This window comes from Ambystoma mexicanum, chromosome 6p, assembly GCF_040938575.1.
Source record: "Ambystoma mexicanum isolate Mex_15411 chromosome 6p, UKY_AmexF1_1, whole genome shotgun sequence".
Lineage (NCBI taxonomy): Eukaryota > Metazoa > Chordata > Amphibia > Caudata > Ambystomatidae > Ambystoma > Ambystoma mexicanum.
The window spans coordinates 1,100,733,464-1,100,753,047 of record NC_090935.1 but is presented as its reverse complement, the minus strand read 5'-3'; the positions used below and the strand labels follow the sequence as shown (position 1 = coordinate 1,100,753,047).

Sequence of the window (19,584 nt, the reverse complement as noted above, 5' to 3'; positions counted from 1 at the left end):
TAGCCACTGTTATTCCGATTGGCAGGAATTGTATGTATATGACCCCCTCCCCGCTCCTATATACATATATATATTTTTGTCGACACTTAGTCATGCTTCTTCATCAAATCTTACCACGCAGGGCTTGGTATTGATAAGGCAGTGTCCCTCATTCCACATATATATATATATAATAGGAGCCGGTGCATTATGTGACCGAAGAAAGATGAGGGCCGGGGACCTGCGGCAAGAAAGTGAGAAGCGATCTGAATTTTAAGGGGTTGGTTTCTCAGGGTGGAATGGAGGAGACGACCCGGTTGGCTCCTGCCGCTGGCATTTGGGAAATGCAGAGATGAGAGGTGCTTGTATTCAACACAGATGGGGTAGTATATGGAGGTTGTGCATTGTCCAACGTCTGGGACTGGCCTACTGAAAGCAGCAGCGTGCCATAAGGGCTTGTGTGGGATGCAGGGGTGCTGCTAGGTCTGGAAAAGATCAGGGGCTAAGCTAATGTCGGGACTCGGGGCTCGCTAGCCTTTTGGTTGTAGCCCCTGAGCTTCTATCCGGGGCTACAACCAAAAGACCCGGGGCTATAGCCCCCTTAGCCACCCCCTAGCAACGCCTCTGGTGGGATGTGGGGGTTGCCCCTTCCCTGATAAGCCAGGACCACTGTGGTGATATGTTGGGGACATTTGCTGATTTTGCTCCTAGTTGTGGGCTGAGACTTGATACAGAAAGGTGAAGTGGTCACGCTGGAACTCACGGAACGTTGCCAATCTGGTAGGTCCACAAGGTCACGGGCTACTGGTCTGGGGGATTTGGCCAGTTGGCAGGGATGACCTTCTTTCCCTCAGGATAGTTCTGGGGTGTGGGTGGACGGACAAAAGCAGCGCCCCCCCTTGCAATATGTATGTATGTATTCATTGCAAACATTGGGTAATGTATGGTATGCCATTGCACTTACGAAATGCAGCCTAATGCCTTCCAAAAGAATTAGTTGTTGTGTCCCCCCTTGGGCTCACCGCTTGCAATGCCCATGTGTCCTGCTGCCTTTTTAATGTTTGAAGAAGAGGTCCCCCGAGCGCCTGAACCCTTTCTAGCTAATACTTGTACTTATTGTTTCTTGTTAGGGATGGCTAGAGACAGCTTTGGCTCTCGGACACATTGTATCGTTATATGGGGGGCCGTGGTGCAAATCAGCTGCTGCATGATGCGAGTCTAAGTGTGCCATGGTGAAGGCTTTGTTATAGGGTGGTCAATGTTGTAGAAGCCACTGCTATTGGTTAAGTTGGGGGAGAGAAGTAGACAAATAAGAAGAGCGCCTTTTGTTTGCCCTTACCAGTGCATTAATTCGTTGTTCATATACGTGCTGCATTTATATTTATCCTCCTTTTTTGGGGGAGAACAGGCTGCTACATGGGTCATGGATAATTACTGACTTTTTTGTCCCCAAACAATGCACCATTCCCTCCTTCACCCCAAGCAAAACCATCTGTACAAGTCAGATGGAGACTTGCAAGACAGGAAACAAATGCAATCACCCTGAAAATAAAAATGAGGAAAATGCCTGGATATTGCATTCTTGTGAAGACTCGGTTGTAGGATCAGACATTTTGTAGAAGAGAGTCTACTGTCTACGTTGGGAGAATGGGTGTCCAATGTTGCTTTTAAGAGCTTCTTTTAATTCCATTGTGGTTCATATCTTAATAGTTGTTCACCTTAGTGCTGCATTAAATTGGTTATGCTGATATTGTTACTTCTAATGATGTTTTAGATGTTTTGTGTTAGTAGAATTTGTCTTTCACTTTTCTGTGGCTGCCACTGTTTAAGTGGCTAAAGAATACAACAGCACAGCACCTACCACATACCCATTGGCTGCTAGTGTTTATTGCAAGATAGTGTCATTGCTTTACAAAGCTGCAGGGGGCGGAGGCGAGGTGGTCGCATTACCTTTGTTGAGCAAGTTGTGATATTTCTTGTCAGGAAGAAAGCAGCAGTGTCTATTCCAAATAACAGGTCTTCATGGCTATTCAAATGAGGTCTGGCTGGTTTCTGAAGCACGCATGATGGGCGCAGGTCAGAGAAATTAAAATAAGGATAACACTGCACAAGTGAGCTTGGCAATCTGCCTGACGTTATGAAATCGAAGCACTGCGAATGGTCTTCACAAATCTACAGGAGCCAGAATTAGCAAAGTCAACTGGATTGGCTCCGCGAATGTAAAGATGCAGCTTTTTTGTCCTTTAGAGGAGTTACAAAAAAAATCGTAACTTTTACATTTCAAGAGCCAGAACTACTGGCCTTACCAATAATTTAAAAACCTGTTTCCCTCTTTTACTTTGCAAACGAGCATGCATCTATTGATTAGAAAACATGGCAGCAAATTGGACCCATTTTGCAACTGATCCCATCACCAACCTGCCAATAAAGTCAGCGCTGGCTATAAACTGTGATCATGGAGCCGGAGTTAGAAGAGAGAGGAGGGCTTTGTGTAGGCCTGGTCAATGCATTTGCCAGTCAATGCTGTAGTGGTATTTAACTGGCAATCAATGGTAGGATCTGCAAAATGAGTACCTGGGCATATAATAGCAGCGCCAGGCAAATGCCTAATACTTCTACACAAGTCAAAACTGTTGGCTTTGCCAATTTTTTTTTTTAACAGGACTTCTGTGAAGGACACTCAAAGTGCTCATAAATCGAGTGGCTGAAGGCAGACCGGGTTAAGACATTGTTATTACACTAGTAGCGCATTTACAGCTCCAATTAAGTCATTAACTCTCAGAAGACTGCTTGGAAACACACTGACAGGCACTTCGAGCGCAATGTTTGATGGTAAGGCTTGAGAAAGATAGCTCCAAGAGATCCTAGGAGGATATGCTCTGGGCAGGGAGGAGCAATAATTGGGTGGGAATGGCCATAGGAATTAGCATAGCAATTGGCAGTCAATGGGTGGGCAAATAACCAAACCACACCTACAAGCTTCGTGTACCTCCTCATATGCCATTTCCAGCTAGCTGTACTATAATGCCATCGTTTTGGCTTACAGGTGGCACTTGAGCCACCTATAGCCAAAACTAAAAAGCAGTCAGTAGCTGTGCGAATATCCAGGTCGACGACATACAATCTCTGCTGGCCCTTACGCAGCAGCACTACAACAACTAGGGCTGGGCAGTGACATTAAACCAACAAAAAAAACACAAAGAAAGAGGAGAACACCTTATTGCACAGACGCGACCTACAGACAGACACGCCTTGAAAAACATGTTTGGGTGCTTAGCTTGACAAGATTAAACAAACAGAACCAACACCTACCAATGTCTGGGTTCTGGAATTACACCCATTGTAAGGAGTGTAGTAAAATGCCAGCAGCCACAGAAGGGCATCCGAGGTATCTGTCGCTGACGTCAGAAGGTGTTCAGCAGCAGCATCGACCCAATCTCCGAAATGAGTTAGCAGGAACCAGGGATCGAAGACACTTCTGAGGGATCTGCAAAACAATCCCAAATGTCACTGTTAGTGAGTGAAGAGGACAGTCAGAGGACAGAACCCCCTGGAGCCTTTAGCCACAACCTGGAGCCACTCCATCGCCACCCTTTCAATACATACACATATGTTAGGCAAACGCTGCATCTCCGTTCATGCCCGAGCTAACGGAAACCAAGCTGCTATGGCTTTTCACAACACGCTCAGGTCAAACATAACTACAATCTCTTTCCCTTTGTGATTCCACGCTTTTACCTGTAATGAAAGTAAGGAGAGTAAAAGGCAGCATATTCTCACTTGAAATTGATGTCTAGTAGAGGATGGCAACTAAACTGAAAGCTGGAGCTCAGAGTTATGGATACAACAGCTAAGTTTAAAAAGGAGGTAAAGACGTTTCTGTTCAATCTCCCGCCTGACTAGGGACAATGGCCTGCCCCTTGGCGTCAAAGTTTTGTAGTTGACTCAAGAGTTCTCCCTGACTTCCCCCTTTCGTAATGTTTAAATACTAGTTGTTTTGGATTGTTCCTTTGTGTCTTTTTGTGCGCGCCCTGAGGCCTACGGCCGTGTGGCGCAATGATATAAGAATTTTTAATAAACAAATAAAATAAATTGTGAAAATCGTATTTGAATTTTGTCATAGGTTTTATGAAGCATGGATGTTCGCCCATGAGGCTTCCTGGCGCTGTGCAAGAATTGAACATCACCAGAATAGAGGTGAGAAGTTCAACTTTTCTGTAATATCAGATGCTTTGGCTCACTCCTCTGTGCGCTATAAATGCCCCAGGTTTGAAGAAGCATTTACCAAGCGCCTGCTCCCCATCACCTTCATTTCAACTTTCTCTCTAATGCTCTGTACTCATCCTTTTGGACATTTCTGCCACATTTGACGCTGTCCACCACCCCTCTCTCCTCCTCACTCTCCAGAAGCTTGGGTTTTGCAAATCTGCTCTTGCCTGGATCACCTCCTTCCTCACTTTTGGTGAGGGGGAAATTCCAATATGGTGGCTCATACTGCAGAGGCCCCAACACCCAGTGCAGTGGCATCTAAGAACCATTCACATTTTATATTTGATATTCAAAAATACTTGTGAAATAAAATACACGTGAAACAATAATTTTGCAGAGTTTGACACAATACAGGGAGCGCCAATTCTAATGGGAACAAAAACACAATTGTAAATAAAGGCAACTGCAGAAAATAATGTTCTTAACGTCTGAAAAGTACCTTAATGCTTTGCACCTTCCATGTTTTTAAGTTGCCAGCATTATCCCCATTATGCCGTAACTATTGGAAATAGCTGGCTGCTTTGTTCAGCTCACCCACATACGTGAACTGGACCCGTTTTAAATTCTGGTGATTTTAATGCAGGCATACAAATAACAGGGAATCATCGTATTTCGTTCTAAAGCATCAAACCTGCAGCTCTGATAAACAATATTGCCTTTTACACTGCTCAGTGTTATTATCCCAACCTATTAACTGTGCAATATTTTCTAATATGTATTTCCCCTGGATGTTAATCAATATTCCCCTCCCACACCAGAACTATGGTCCACTTAGCAAGACTGACAGTATTGTCTAACAAGTGGGGCCTGAAGCTAATGCAGTTGGGCCCACCACAGTTTCATTAACATCTGTAAATGCCCACACAGTGCTGTTGAGTGAACATTTACAGATTTTGGGTGGGCCTTGCATGCTCAAGCCGTACCCTGTCTATGCCTCTGGACATGCTCCCATTCATTCACAATATATTATTTCTCCGCTGCATTCCCCCCTTCCCTCTGTTCATATATCTTTGCTGTTCTCCTTTCCTCGCCTCTTCCTCTTTCTCATTTTCTTTCCTCCAGCAGATAATGGTCTGTATACAACTGCCAGGAGCAGAGTACGCCACTCCAAGGGCAATCCTAGGTACTCGCATTCTACCACAGTGGGGAACTGGCGCAGTAAAAAAAATCATATTTACAGAGCATATTAGCATACCATAAAAGACCAAAATTAATCCAGTAAGAAGCTGAAGCAAACACAAATATCCAACGAAATTGAGCACGGCGTTTATTTCCACATCATTTAAATGGAGAACAGCAGAGGCCCCACAAGTCCAGGCAAAGCATTCACTATTGCATGCATCCTTGCTGAGACATCATCCATCAAGAACCAGTAATGGAACGAGGTGCAGATGTTGCAGGGAAGCCAAATTACTCAATGTATGAATCAGATTTAGGGAGCATTTTCCATGAGTCAACTTCATGTTGCACCCAGACGTGTCATGTGCACCTGAAGGACTTGAATTGTGCCTCATATAATTGGAGATTGCCACTCCCTACCATTACTTGTGAAAACATAATTTGCAGCAGAAAATACAGAACCACTATCAGAGGACATTGCTGACCCTAATGCGCAGCGCCTGGCATTATTCACTCACATTGTATACAGTCCAGCCACACAACCTAACTACCATACACTTCGAACTGTGCACTATAAAAGCCAATAGGTCCTAAAGATCATACCATTGAAAGCCAAGTGCAATAATACCAAATAGTATAACATTACATAACTTAAAACAAAAGACCTTTTGTAGAAAAATTGAAGAAATAACACAATTCAGTTTTAAGCCCATCTTCACAAAGCTAGTCAGGTGCATTGCTCAGTGGGTGCAGAGCCTGCTGCTGAGGTTTGTATGCAATCTTGAGGGCGCAGATTCTAATTCCTGCACTCATCCATTTTATCCTCTCTAGTTTGGCAACATACGTTTAATTTCATTGTGTAAAAAAGGACAACTCTAATTAAAGAAGGCACACTTTGTTTCATCTTCTGTGGTATAAAAAAACTTATTTTAATGAACCAATGCGCCCCATTGGTTCAAGGAATGTTGAAGAATGTGAGCCTTTGCTTAAAGATATTTTGCACATTTGTCCTGCCATTGCACTTCTTATATCACGGTGTAGGCCTCACGCTACAGTGGTGTTGAATTTTATTGCTTAACAATTTGTGGGATATATTGACCCACTCGACGGCATTGCCCCACATCACTAAGCTGCATTTGCGCAAGAAACAGCAACCTGGCTGCGCTGGCTCCTGTGCGCACAAGGGCCTCAAAACTGCATTTTGGCAGCAACAAAAAGATGGCTGCACCATCCTGCCTAGCAGACTTCAGGCAAGATGCAACAAGGGGACACACTGAAAAAGTATACCAGTGTGTTCTGAAACATAGAAATGGAATCAAGGTAAAGGCAGCACTGCTTTGCGGAAAACCCAAAATTCCACTTCAAAATTAAACATTTTCACCTTTAAAAAAAATGTTGCTGCAACGCCGATTCCCTCTGTTCCTTAAAGCCACTGTGACTAAAAAGGCCCTGTCATGCCCAGGATATTTCACTGTGCTTCACCAAAACCAAGCATAATTCTTGAGCGACAGTCCCAGTCAAACCAACTCTGAAAGAAATCCATAAGCAACTTCACTTCCACTCGCACAGGAACACGTGTAGTTCAAAGAGACTTTAAATCTCTGAGCCAGGTCAGTGTCAATGTATCTATGCCTATGCTTTAGATAAAACTCATGCATTCAAGGAAATGACAACAGCTGCAAAGACAGTGTGGGAATCTGAGGGAGCTGACAAACCGAATTTAAAGGAAAAAATGCTAGCAATTTTCAACACGTGTAAAAATGGGCTTAGCTGACTGAAGAAAAAAAATGGCCTGTTTTGAAAATAAATTGTTGAAGGAAAGCCTGTTTACTTAGCAATTTAAAGGGGCTTTGTTGCTGGTGAAAATACATACATGGGTTATTTTCTTTCACAGGTTTGTTTAATTCAAGACCCAAAATAGGGAAATAAAGATGTTGAACCAACTGTGCTGAATTTGCTAGCTAAATAGAAATGGGTTATTCCAGATGGCAGGCTGAAACTTCCCCCAAGGGGAAGGGGACTAACATAAAAACTCTCAGCAGATACTGACAAACCCATGATAATTACAGGGTTGAACAGACGTCTGTCTCTGCTGGGACCCAAACACAAAGCTCCCAGGGAAGAAAGCCTGGGGTGTGAAGAGGGCAATATAACTCCAGTCAAGGGAGAAGCCCCCACACTGCTCTAAAGGAAATGACAGTTGGCAGCAGTGGAAGGACAGGAGAAAAATTGATTCAGGAACAAAGAGGCTACCATTTGTTCCCAAAGACTATTTCAGGAATAAACTTTAAAGACTTCTATCTTTGCCGCAAGATGTTGAAAAATTGTAAAAATGTTGCAGTTTGAAAGTAATTTTTCGTGCTTGCTTTTGAGACATGGTAGAACTCACTGACACATTGGGGAGAGAAAGGGCAAAATATTGAGGATAAATCGGAAAGTATCAATGTCACAAACATAAAATGTTGTACAATACATTCCTTGGCATAATTCGCATCTGTGTATAAAGTTGTGGAATTTTAGGCCGAATCTTTTATGTTTAGAATTACCAAAATGTATCAGAAGGGCAAAACAAGGTCCCACAGACTTGAGGATTGGACTGATATGAGCTGCACATAATATGTAACCTGTGTATATAATTTGCTAAAAGATTGCAATTGTATAAATGTATGTTTTTGGCAAAATCGGATTTTAAGTAATGAAAATGTGGGAGTTTTTGGACATTGTAAAACTTACCTCATAAACCTGACAAAATTTAAATTAGACCTTAGTGAAGTCCGCGCTTGAACAAAAAGATCCAAAGAATATCTTTTTAGCCTTTTCTAAGCCTTAATTTATTGGTTTTTCTTTTTTCTTTTTTTGAAATAATATCTTCAATTTGAATTATAAAGTCATTCAAATTCCAACATCAATGAGATTCTTGATGAAATCAAAATTCAGTGTTCAAAATTAAACTTTATAATGTCCAGCCTATACCCGACACGTGTTTCCCCACCTATTTTCTGGCGGTTCTTCAGAGGTTCAATGGCTGATGGTTATCACAAAATGATATAAATTGTTCCCACATTTCATAATCACCAATTACACATTTGTTTTCCTGTTGAGACAGAATAAAAAATAAATAAATGCGATGCCTGAAGTTATCAACAGAGCTAAGATGAGATCTTCAGGACTAGTTTTTTTGAAAAAGTATATACAGATGGTAAGCTTTTAGATAAAGAAATGTTTATAAGTCAAAGAGTAATGGAATTAGTGGGGAGAAAGGAAAAGAGGTTTCAACTTACATGTCTACTCTGTAAGTTTGTTCGTGATACAAAGGGTCCCCAGTTGGAGTATGCAAACAAGTTTCCTGAATGGGGTTCGTGATAGCACTAAGTGGACAGAAAGCAAAGGTTTGTGAGTTCGCCTTCTAGATGTATGTATTTGTCAAGCAGCTATATACATTCTATAGTAATGAAATGAGGTTGTTTTACTTACATTGGGAAGTTGCTGTGCTGTACAGAGAGATAATTTCAAAAAGCAGTTTGATTGCCGAGAGCTCGATTCTGCGCACAATCGCGTTCGAACCAGCATTGTAAACAAATGCTTACGACTGCGTGTGTCTCGTAATGTCGTGACGTGGTGCCGTTCGCAAGACGCCATATTAGTTTGGGGCAAAAAACGTTATAGTTTTGTGTGTCATGGTTGTTACTATTTCGATTGAAATTACTTGCAAATTTGTCTTGTATTGTTTTTATATACATGCACAATTTGAAAATAGCCTGATTCAGATAATGCGTGTGTCACGTGATGTTGTGACGTGGTGTCGTCCGCAGGGCGCCATGTTCGATATGGGCCAAAAACGTTTTATGTTTGTGTCAAAGTTGTGACTGTTTCGAATGAAATTTCTTCCAAATTGGCCTTGTGTTATTTTTATGTCCATGTACGAATGAAAAAATAGCCTGATTTAGATATTATGAAAGAAGAACAAGTTACTTCTTACCTTGTAACATTCTTTCGACGGGATGTTCCTCCGACGTATTCCTCATCTTAGATATCTCCTTCCAGCTCTGCTGGCCTCGGAAAATTTTTTCTCTAGAGGGCGCTGCACGTCAACGTCCTCCGAGTCGATGTCCTTCGACAGCCGCCGTATCGACGTCGACGTCATCCTGCCTATAAAGGCCGCGCGCAGCGTCCGTTGCTCAGTTCCGTTTTGTAGCCCACAATAATACTTTCTGGACTAACTAATCACCCTGAAGGAGCGTAAGCTGCAACAACAAGGGAAGTAGAACTGCGGGGATGGATGGGAGGGTCGATGAGGAATACGTCGGAGGAACATCCCGTCGAAAGAACGTTACAAGGTAAGAAGTAACTTGTTCTTCGAAGGGATTGTGTCCTCCGACGTATTCCTCATCTTAGATAGGCTCCCATAGCAGTATTCTATTATCGGAGGAGGGAGTACTGACTTCACGCTGTCTTCTATTGATGAATAGAATGCAGTACAGCCCTTCCAAACCTAGTCTCTTGACTGGAGGAGGAATCCAGATTGTAAAAACGTGTAAAGGTATGGACAGACGACCATGTAGCGGCCGCACATATGTCTTTACCGGCACGCCTCTTTTGAGGGCCGATGAAGCTGCAATACCTCTGGTCGAGTGAGCCCTAAGGTTTTGAGGGGGCTCCTTCCCTGCCAGTTTATAACATTCCAGAATGGCTAGAATGATCCATCTGGAAATGGTCTGCTTAGTTATTGGTAACCCCAGCTTGTGACCTGTGTAACCTACAAACAGCTGGTCTGCCTGTCTTATCCTGGCTAGTCTACTAATGTAAAAACTTAAAGCCCTCCTAGGGTCTAGCCTGTGTAACCTCTCTTCCTCTTTCCCCGGGTGAGGAGGAGGATAGAAAGATGGTAGGGTAATCTTCTGAGTGATATGGAATTCAGAAACCACCTTTGGGAGGAAATTAGGCTTCACTTGCAGGACAACTTTGTCTTTGTGAAATATAGTATGAGGGGGTTTACAAGAAAGAGCTTGTAATTCGCTCACCCTTCTAGCAGATGTAAGTGCTATTAATAAAACAGTTTTAAGGGTAAGGAATCTTAACGAACAAGAATGGAGAGGTTCGAAAGGTGTACCCATCAGGAAAGTTAGTACTAAGTTTAAATCCCATAGGGGAACTTGGAATGGTCTTGGGGGATAAACATTGGTTAACCCCTTTAGAAACTGTATTACCAAGGGTAATTTGAAATAGGATGGTTCTTCCGCAGTATGCTTAAAGATGGATAGCGCTGCGAGATAGCCCTTAATGGTGCCAACTTGAAGGCCTGAATTTGCCAAATATAGTAGGAAGGACAAAACCATTGGTGTACCACATGAAAAAGGGTCGATATTCTGTTCTCTACACCAGCTGCAAAATCTGTTCCAACGGCAGCGGTATAAAGACTTTGTTGCTGGCCTCCTTGCCGAAAGCAACACCTCCATAACATCATCAGGGAGGTCCCAATCCTTGTACCTCAGCCTTTCAGAAGCCAAGCGTGAAGGTTGAGGGTTTTTATGTCTGGATGGAGAACCTGACCTCCCTTCTGTGAGAGTAGGTTCTCTCTGAGTGGAAGTCGAATTGGAGGGCAGATGGACAAGTCTAGAAGGTCCGGGTACCACGTTCTCCTGGCCCAATCCGGGGCAACTAGGATCATGGTTCGCCGGAATCTTCTCAACCTCCTGATCATTTGACGAATGACAGGGACCGGTGGGAACGCGTACAGAAGCGGAAACTCCCAGTCCACTATGAACCCGTCTCCCAGAGCTCCTCTCGGGGGAAATTCCCTTGAGCAGAACAGGTCGCATTTCCTGTTTAGGCTGGTGGCGAACAGATCTACCTGAGGGGTTCCCCAAAGGGCGAAGATCTCTTGAAGGACTTCCTGAGCTAGCTCCCACTCGTGGGAGACTGTGTTCTGCCTGCTCAGAGCGTCCGCTGTCAAGTTCTTCTCTCCGGCTAGGTGAACTGCCGATAGAGAGATTCCTTCTTGGATTGCCCAAAACCAGAGCTGCATCGCCTCCCTGCACAGGGGTAGTGATCCTACGCCTCCTCTTTTGGTGAGGTAATGCATGGCCACCGTGTTGTCTGTCATTATCAGAACGTTCTTCCCTTGTACAGCTGGCAGGAACGCCTTCAGCGCAAGTCTGATGGCTCTCAGCTCTAACAGGTTGATGTGTAGTCTGGACTCCGATGGAGACCAACGACCGCTGATGGTCAAGTCGTTGGCGTGGGCTCCCCACCCCGTGAGTGAGGCATCCGTGACTACTGTTATCTCCGGCCAGGGTTGCCAAAACTGTTCTCCTTTCAGAATGTTCTCCTGACAGGCCCACCACTGAAGGTCTCGAGCCACCCTGCCGGGAACCTGAAGAAGATCTGTCATTCTCCCTGAGAATTGTGACCACTGAGTCCTCAGTGCCCACTGGAGGGATCTCATTCTCAGGCGAGCCTCTGGCACTAGGAAAATGCAGGATGCCATGAGGCCTAGCAACCTCAAAAAGTCGAAGGCTGGGAGACGTTGGGCATGCTGGAACTTGGTAACCATCTGTAGAATATCTTGAGCCCTCACCTCTGGTGGCGAGGCTTTTCCCAGGGAAGTATCCAGGATCGCTCCTATGAACTGGAGTCTCTGCGATGGTATCATTTGTGACTTCTTTAAATTGAGGGAGAAGCCCAGTCTGTGAAGGAAGTGGCACACGTGATTTAGCTGGATCTGAGCTTGTTCCGGAGAAACAGCCCTGATCAAACAATCGTCCAGGTAGGGGTAGATGTGAATCCCTTCCCTCCTTAGACTTGTAGCCACTACCGACATTAACTTGGTGAAGACCCTCGGGGCGGAGGTCAGCCCAAATGGCAGCACTCGAAATTGATAGTGAGAGTTGCCAATTGCGAACCTCAGGTATTTCCTGTGTTTGAGATGGATAGGCACATGGAAATAAGCGTCCTGAAGGTCCAGAGATACCAACCAGTCCTGGAACTGAAGGGCCTGGAGGATCTGAGAAACAGTGACCATCTTGAATTTGTCTTTTCTGAGGAATTTGTTCAATTCTCGCAAGTCCAAGATGGGTCTCATTCCTCCGTCTTTCTTTGGAATGAGAAAGTAAGGGGAGTACCAGCCCTTGTTCCTCTCCGCTACAGGTACCGGTTCTATGGCACCTTTCTCTAGCAGGTCCCAAATTTCCTGCAAGAGGAGCGGATCTGGAGCTTTCTGAGAGCTGATCCCCGGTGGATGACTCTGAGGTATACGTAGGAAAGGCAGGCAGTAACCTTGGGCAACTGTTTCCAATGCCCAAGCATCTGACGTGATAGCCTGCCATACCGTCAGATGTTGAGTCAACCTGCCTCCTACAGGTGTCCTGTGAGAGAAGTCCTCAGAGTGGTTTTGGGGCGGCTGATGCAGATGCCGATGGTAAAGAGGCACCTGCTGTTACTGCGGCTTTTGAATATCTACCCCGTCCACCTCGGGTAGTTCTTCTTTGACCCCTTTGAGCCGGTCGTCCTCTACCTCTTCCGAATGTGGAGTAGAAGCGAAAGGACTTGCCCCTCGCAGAGGTTCCTGTGGGACGAAAAGGAGTCTGACGGATTGCAGCTCCTAGGGATTTTGCTGCTGCTTTTGAAGTTTGCAGTTTCTCTAAACTGTCATCCGCCTTTTTCCCGAACAAAGAAGAGCCATCGAATGGCATGTTCAAGAGCCTGGCTTGCACATCTGGGGCAAAACCCGACTTTCTCAACCAAGCGAATCTCCTGGTTGATGTACTTGCCGCCATTGCTCTGCTGATACTGTCAGCCGAATCAATGCCCGTCTGGAGGGATTCGCACATAGCGTCTTTACCGTCCTGTATAATATTCAGGAACGCATCCCTTTCTTCTCCCTCCGGGATGCAGTCAGCCGCTGTAGAAGCACACTCCCAAAGTGTATGGCTGAACCTAGCAAGGGTGCAAGTAGCATTAACAGATTTTAACGCCATGCTACATGCTGAAAAGACTTTCTTTGCCATAGCATCATATTTTTTATCGTCCCTGTCCTGTGGGACGGTAGGATAAGCCGTCTTGACATCGGTAGAGGATGCTGCCTGTACCACCAGACTTTCTGGGGATGGGTGTTTAGACAAAAACTCTGGGTCTGTAGAAGATACCCTGTACTTTGTAGACAGTTTTTTATTTACTGCTGGTACTACATCTGGGGTTTCCCAGTTTGTCATGATCTTTCTCTGAAGAGCTTTATGAAAAGGCACCACAGGATCCTCCTGTGGGCCTTTGTCAAGAATATACGAGAGGTCATCTTGTTGGAAAGATTGTGAAGGTGCAGACCACCCCATGAACTCTGTAATCCTGGCCATTAAGGCTCTGTAGGGGGTTTCAGCATGCTCCCCCGGGTCTGGCTTAGCAAACTCCACCTCAGGGGAAGTGTCTAACCCACTTGCCTCATGTAAAGAATCATGAAGATCCTTTAATCTGCGCTCTTCAGAGGAAAATTCCTCTCTAACTGGGGTTACAGGTCCCGGTAACTCAAATGTGTCTTCCTGTTCAGACAAATCACCCTCTTCTAAAATTGAGGATATAGTTCTCAATTGTTCTGAACTCATAAAGGGAGTAAATCCTATTTCCAAGGCAGAGGGTGCCGAACTTGTCATTATTGGCCTCGAAAACGTCGATGTCGTCGATGCCGAAGGCTACGAGCGTGGCGTCGAAAACAGAGGCGGAGGCCTCGAAGACCTCGACAGAATTGGAATTCTACTCGACAATATCGAAGCCATCGACGTCGAGGGCCTGGGGATAGTCACTGGATGTGTGGTAACCGTGACTTTTCTTGGCGTCGACGCCGGTGTTGAAGCCGGCGTCGAGTCGACAGACCCGTGTGTCGAAGGTCCCCTCGACAACGGCGTCGAAGACATCGACCTCGATGTCGACGGAACCTTCGTCGACGGCGTCGACGGAACCTTCGAGGAAGGTTTGGAGGTCATAGTCCTGCTCGAGGGTTCGAGACGCGCTCGAGAGGTTTCTTTCGCTGGGTACTGCGACTCGCAGCGTTTTTGACCTTCGGGTCTTTCGACCAGAGCATCGCTCTCGGCAGTCATCGAGGGGGTCGAGGCCGCGTTCTCGAAGACGCTCATCATATTTTTTCGGAATTCCTCCCATTCAGCCCGGGAACTATGTTTCGTGGGGCAAGGGATTATTTTTGGCGAAACAGAGGAAGAGGAAGACGGAGAAGGGGATCTTCGACGTCTCCTCCTCGAGTGCTTCGATCTCGAGGAGTTGTGAGACCCACTCCGAGACCTGGAGCGCGAATGGTGACGAGGAGACGAATGTCTCGACTTCGTCGACGAAGAAGAAGCTTTAAAAGTCTTACCTTTCTCCAGCTTCCCCCTACGCTCCTTCAGGGCCTTAGCTGTCATGGACATACAATCCTCGCACTCCGAACAATGGTGTTCAGCTCCCAAACACCACAGGCAAATTCTGTGAGGATCGGTCAACGACATCTTTTTCCCACAATCTCGACATTTCTTGAAGCCGGATCGAGGAGTTGTCGGTTCCGACGAGGAAGCCATCGAGTACGGATCGAATAACTCGAGGTAAATAGGATTAATCTGACTAAGAACTGAGCAACGGTATTCCGAGGCACTGAGTAAGCGCGGAAAAACGGAACTGAGCAACGGACGCTGCGCGCGGCCTTTATAGGCAGGATGACGTCGACGTCGATACGGCGGCTGTCGAAGGACATCGACTCGGAGGACGTCGACGCACAGCGCCCTCTAGAGAAAAAATTTTCCAAGCCAGCAGAGCTGGAAGGAGATATCTAAGATGAGGAATACGTCGGAGGACACAATCCCTTCGAAATACATTTTTGGAGTAAACCTATAACTATTTTGGACTAAAAACTGTTGTGAAGATCTCATCTTGGTTACATGTAGTATTAAGTAGGCTAAGCAACAGTTAGACTTGTCAAAGTATAAAGCAAGAGATTGCGAAGGAGGCGGTTAGACTGGAACGACGATTTGCCGTACCATTCCCCTTATTGACATGGTACATAGTTAGTACTGGTATATAGTAACACTTAAAGCTAATAATATATAGTGACAAAAATGCCATAAATCATAAACAATTCAAATGTCTGTCTGTAGGACTGTTTGTTTGAACCTACTGGAATGTAAGTTTCACTTTCAGATTGAATAGAAAAAGTAAAAGTAAAGCAAGGAAAATGTTCCCATCTGAAAAGGTAAAAGGAAAATACAACTTGTAGCACTATATTTGTCAAACAAAATGAAATGGTTCCTGAACCACGTTTAGACCCATGTAAATTGAGTCCATGGACCATATCCAAAAAGCTTCCCTTTTGCGAAGGAGTCTCTCCAAGTTCCCACCTGTTCTTGGTGTGGACAGTTTTTCTATTCCATAGCATTTGATTTTGGTTATATCAGACTCCACATGATGTTGGTAAAAGTGAACGGCTAGTGGTGATTTCATGTCCTTATTTTTAATTGCTCGCAAATGTTCGCCCATTCTGATTTTGAACTTCCTGATTGTACTGCCAATGTAGATTTTATTGCATGGGCATATTATGGCATATGTCACAAATTGGCTGTTACAGTTGAGTTGTTTGATTACAATTTTATTGCCATTCGGTAGCACAAATTCTTTCTTTCCATTGCACATGTATGGACATATCTGACAATTGCTACATTTGAAATTCCCTTTTGAGGATGATGTTAACCATGTTGATGCGCTTTTGATTTGCTTTAGTTGGTATTGTTCAAATTTTGTATTGTCAAAATATGATGGACTTAGCATTTTCTTTAGGTTCATACAATTTCGAAACACCATATTAGGTTCTTTATTTAAAATAGTGGTCAAGTCTGAGTCTGTAGTTAGAATATTCCAATTTCTTTGTAAAATCTTTTTAATAGCATAATTATTTGTACTGAAGGTTGTGATGAACCTGGGTTTGTCTCGTTCTGGTGTTTTCATAGGTTTTTCCTGTAGGTTTTTCCTGTAGTAAATCTTGTCTGGATCTCTCCATGCTTTTGGTTAGCGTATTTTTAAGATGTTTGGAACTGTATCCACGATTCTTAAATTTCTTGATTGCCATGTATTGATGTTTTGTACATTCCTATGCTGATGTGCAATTCCTTTTAATTCGCAAAAGTTCACCAAATGGTATGTTCTGAATGATATGACGAGGGTGATTGCTAGTGGCGTGTAAAACACTGTTGACAGCTGTCTGTTTCGTATATAAAGTGCTGTGTATGGTTGTTACGCTCACCTGGACCCCACAGGGGACAGCTGCGGTCTCCGTCAACTTGATGGGTAGTGCAGAGATGACTGTCTGGACTGGCCCGCCTAGTCTTGTCTGCTGGACCCGAAGAAGTATTTTCCTGCAAGTGGAGACAGGGATTAGACACCTATGGGTTTTAGTGATGGCCTCCCAACTGTTCTCGCTCTCCCCCACTAATCACCTCCGATATCCCCTTTGTAACCTCACCTTATGTTTGTAAAAGATGAGCTCTCCATCCTGCGTGTCTTGCAGGGACGCGTAGATATCAGTTACTTCACTGGTTTGAAGGCGTATGTATGGAAGCTCAGGGCGTGGATGCTTTAAGACAGGTGCTGATGTGAATTTCGCTTTCAGCTTTTGGAAGGCCTTTTCAGCCTCTTCGGTCCACAAGAAGCATTTGTTTTTTCGCAAAAGTGCTGTGATGGGGTGTACAACATGGGAGAAGTCCGGAATGAATCTGCGGTAGAAATTAGCAAATCCGAGCATGCTTTGTACCCCTTTGACTGAACTGGGTGATGACCACTTGAGAATTGCGTCCACCTTTCGAGAGTCCATTCGGACTCCTTTTGGAGTCAGGATAAATCCAAGAAATTCAACTTCCGTAGCATGAAAAACACATTTTTCCAATTTTGCATATAACTTGTGCTGGCATAGTTTCTCAAGGACTGCATGCACGTGCTTAACATGGTCTGATTCTGAGGAGCAGTACACTAGAATATCATCTATGTATACGACGACACATACGTCAATGAGTTCACGAAGGACATCGTTCATAAAATACTGGAAGGCTGCTGGTGCATTGCACAACCCGAAGGGCATCTCCTGATATTTGAATAATCCGTACTTGGTGCGAAAGGCAGTCTTCCATTCGTCGCCTTTCTTGACACGTACCAGATGATATGCCCCTCGGAGATTTAACTTAGTGTAGATACAAGCATCCTTTACTTGGTCTAGTAATTCGGGGATCAGAGGCAATGGGTATCGTTTTTTTACCGTAATCTGATTTAATGCGCTGTGATCTATGCACGTTCTAAGGTCACCTTCCTTTTTTGGCACGAAGAATAAAGCCGAGGATGCAGGAGACTTGGAAGGACGAATAAAGCCATTAGCAAGGTACTGGTCCAAGTATTGCCGTAGGTGAAGATTTTCAAGTTCCGTGAGGGCGTAGATTCTACTGCATGGGGGTTGTGCACCAGGTAGGAGGTCGATTTGACAATCGTATGATCTGTGAGGAGGTAATGTATTGGCCTGTTCTTTTTGAAAAACATCCCGAAATTCTTGGTATTCCTGAGGTAACTGCACGATTGGGTTAACGACTGTAGCCAGGCCTTTGTTCAAAGTTTTCTCCGGGTAACAGCTGTGTGCACAATCCGGGAAGGTTATTCTCTTCTCTCGCCATTCTATACAAGGATTATGTGTTTCCAACCATGGCATCCCCAGTATTATCTGGAACTGTGGGGCTTTGATTAGATTAAACACAATAGTCTCTCGATGCCCATCTTGACTCAACAGTGTCATCTCTGTAGTGGAATGAGTTACAGGCCCTGAGGCAATCTCAGTTCCATCAACTGTGGTGATGACATCCGAAGTGGTCTTTTTGCAAAGAGGTAGATTCATCCTTGACACCAATTTGTGGTCCATATAGTTTGCTACGGCCCCGCTATCTATGTATGCCCTTACTGCGTGCATACGTGATGGCTGCCTGGGATCAAGTAGGACCATTGGGATGATCAGATGTGAGGTCTGAGTGTCCTTCTTTAAGCTCGGCAAGCGGACCTCTACGCTTGTCGGGCGTGGTCGTTTTCCGAATCAGGCTCTATGTGGCTTTTATCAGCAACTCCTACCACCTTCTTGGGTGGTTTTGTAGGGCAATCCCGTAGAAAATGTCCTAAGGTTCCACAGTACAGACACAACTGCATCTGTCGTCTTCTTTCTCTTTCCTTTTGAGTTAAGGGTCCTTTAACCCCCCCGATCTGCATAGGTTCAGATGCATCTGTTCCTTTGGGGGCAACGTTGGGTTTAACCAATACCCGATTCTCGAACTTAGCTCGATCAGTCTTTCGGTTCTGAAGTCGGTAGTCTAGCTGGACCACTAAGTCTATAAATTCTGTGCAATCCTGAGGTGGGTTCACAACTTGAGCCAAGACGTCTGAGTTCTCCCCGAAGTCCACAATGAAACAATGTAATTCGTTTTTCCTCCGGCCACCCGGTTTCCACCACCAACCTATTGAAGGTTGCAATATAGGTTAGCAGATCCTGGTTACCCTGTTGTAAGGATAAAAGTTTGTTGTCCAGGGCTTGACCCTGCGAGTGTCTGGCAAATAGTTTTTCCATGCTCCTTTGAAAACCCTGAAAATCCCGGAGAAGAGGATCATCCTGGTTGACTAACGGAATGGACCAATCCGCTGCGCTGCCACTAAGATATGACAATACAAAGGCTACTTTGGCTTGGTCATTTGGAAAGGCTCCTGGTCTGCATAAAAAGTGCAAGCGGCATTGGTTCATAAACACGGCAAACATTTTGGGGTCCCCAGCAAAGCGTTCGGGTGGAGCTAACGGAATATTTCCTGGTAAAACCACTTGCACAGGAGTGCTTGATGAAACGGGGGTTGGTTTTCCCCCATATCCAGGTATGGGCGTTTGCCCAGCTTGGTTTTGCAGTAGTTGCCTAGCCAGATCATCAGAGCGCTCCTTTGAGACAATCAGTTCTCTCCTGAGGGCATTAGTCTCTTGGTGAGCGGCATATACTTCCGCCCTAAATTCCCCCAATAATTGGGCCAGTTGGTCGGTTTCCATAACACCCGGGTGGGTATTTTTAGAAAGGCTTCGTGTTCTGTTATGCTCACCTGGACCCCACAGGGGTGTCGATCGGACCCGGACAGCAGCGGGCTCCGTCAACGTGATGCGTAGTGCAGGGATGACTGTCTGGACTGGCC

General features: G+C 44.9%; 1 protein-coding gene across 4 annotated transcripts in view; it reads right to left on the bottom strand.

Annotated features, from left to right (window-relative positions):
• FANCC (FA complementation group C) overlaps positions 1–19,584 on the bottom strand; it is a 2,294,314-nt gene that overhangs the window by 302,111 nt on the left and 1,972,619 nt on the right. For 3 of the 4 annotated variants that reach the window (XM_069625705.1, XM_069625706.1, XM_069625707.1), the window contains one exon: positions 3,292–3,466. In XM_069625705.1, coding sequence (XP_069481806.1) covers positions 3,292–3,466 — 175 coding nt within the window. Of the gene's footprint in view, positions 1–3,291; positions 3,467–8,430; positions 8,462–8,648; positions 8,736–19,584 lie in introns of those variants that run through there. The other variant, XM_069625708.1, reaches the window with a different exon arrangement.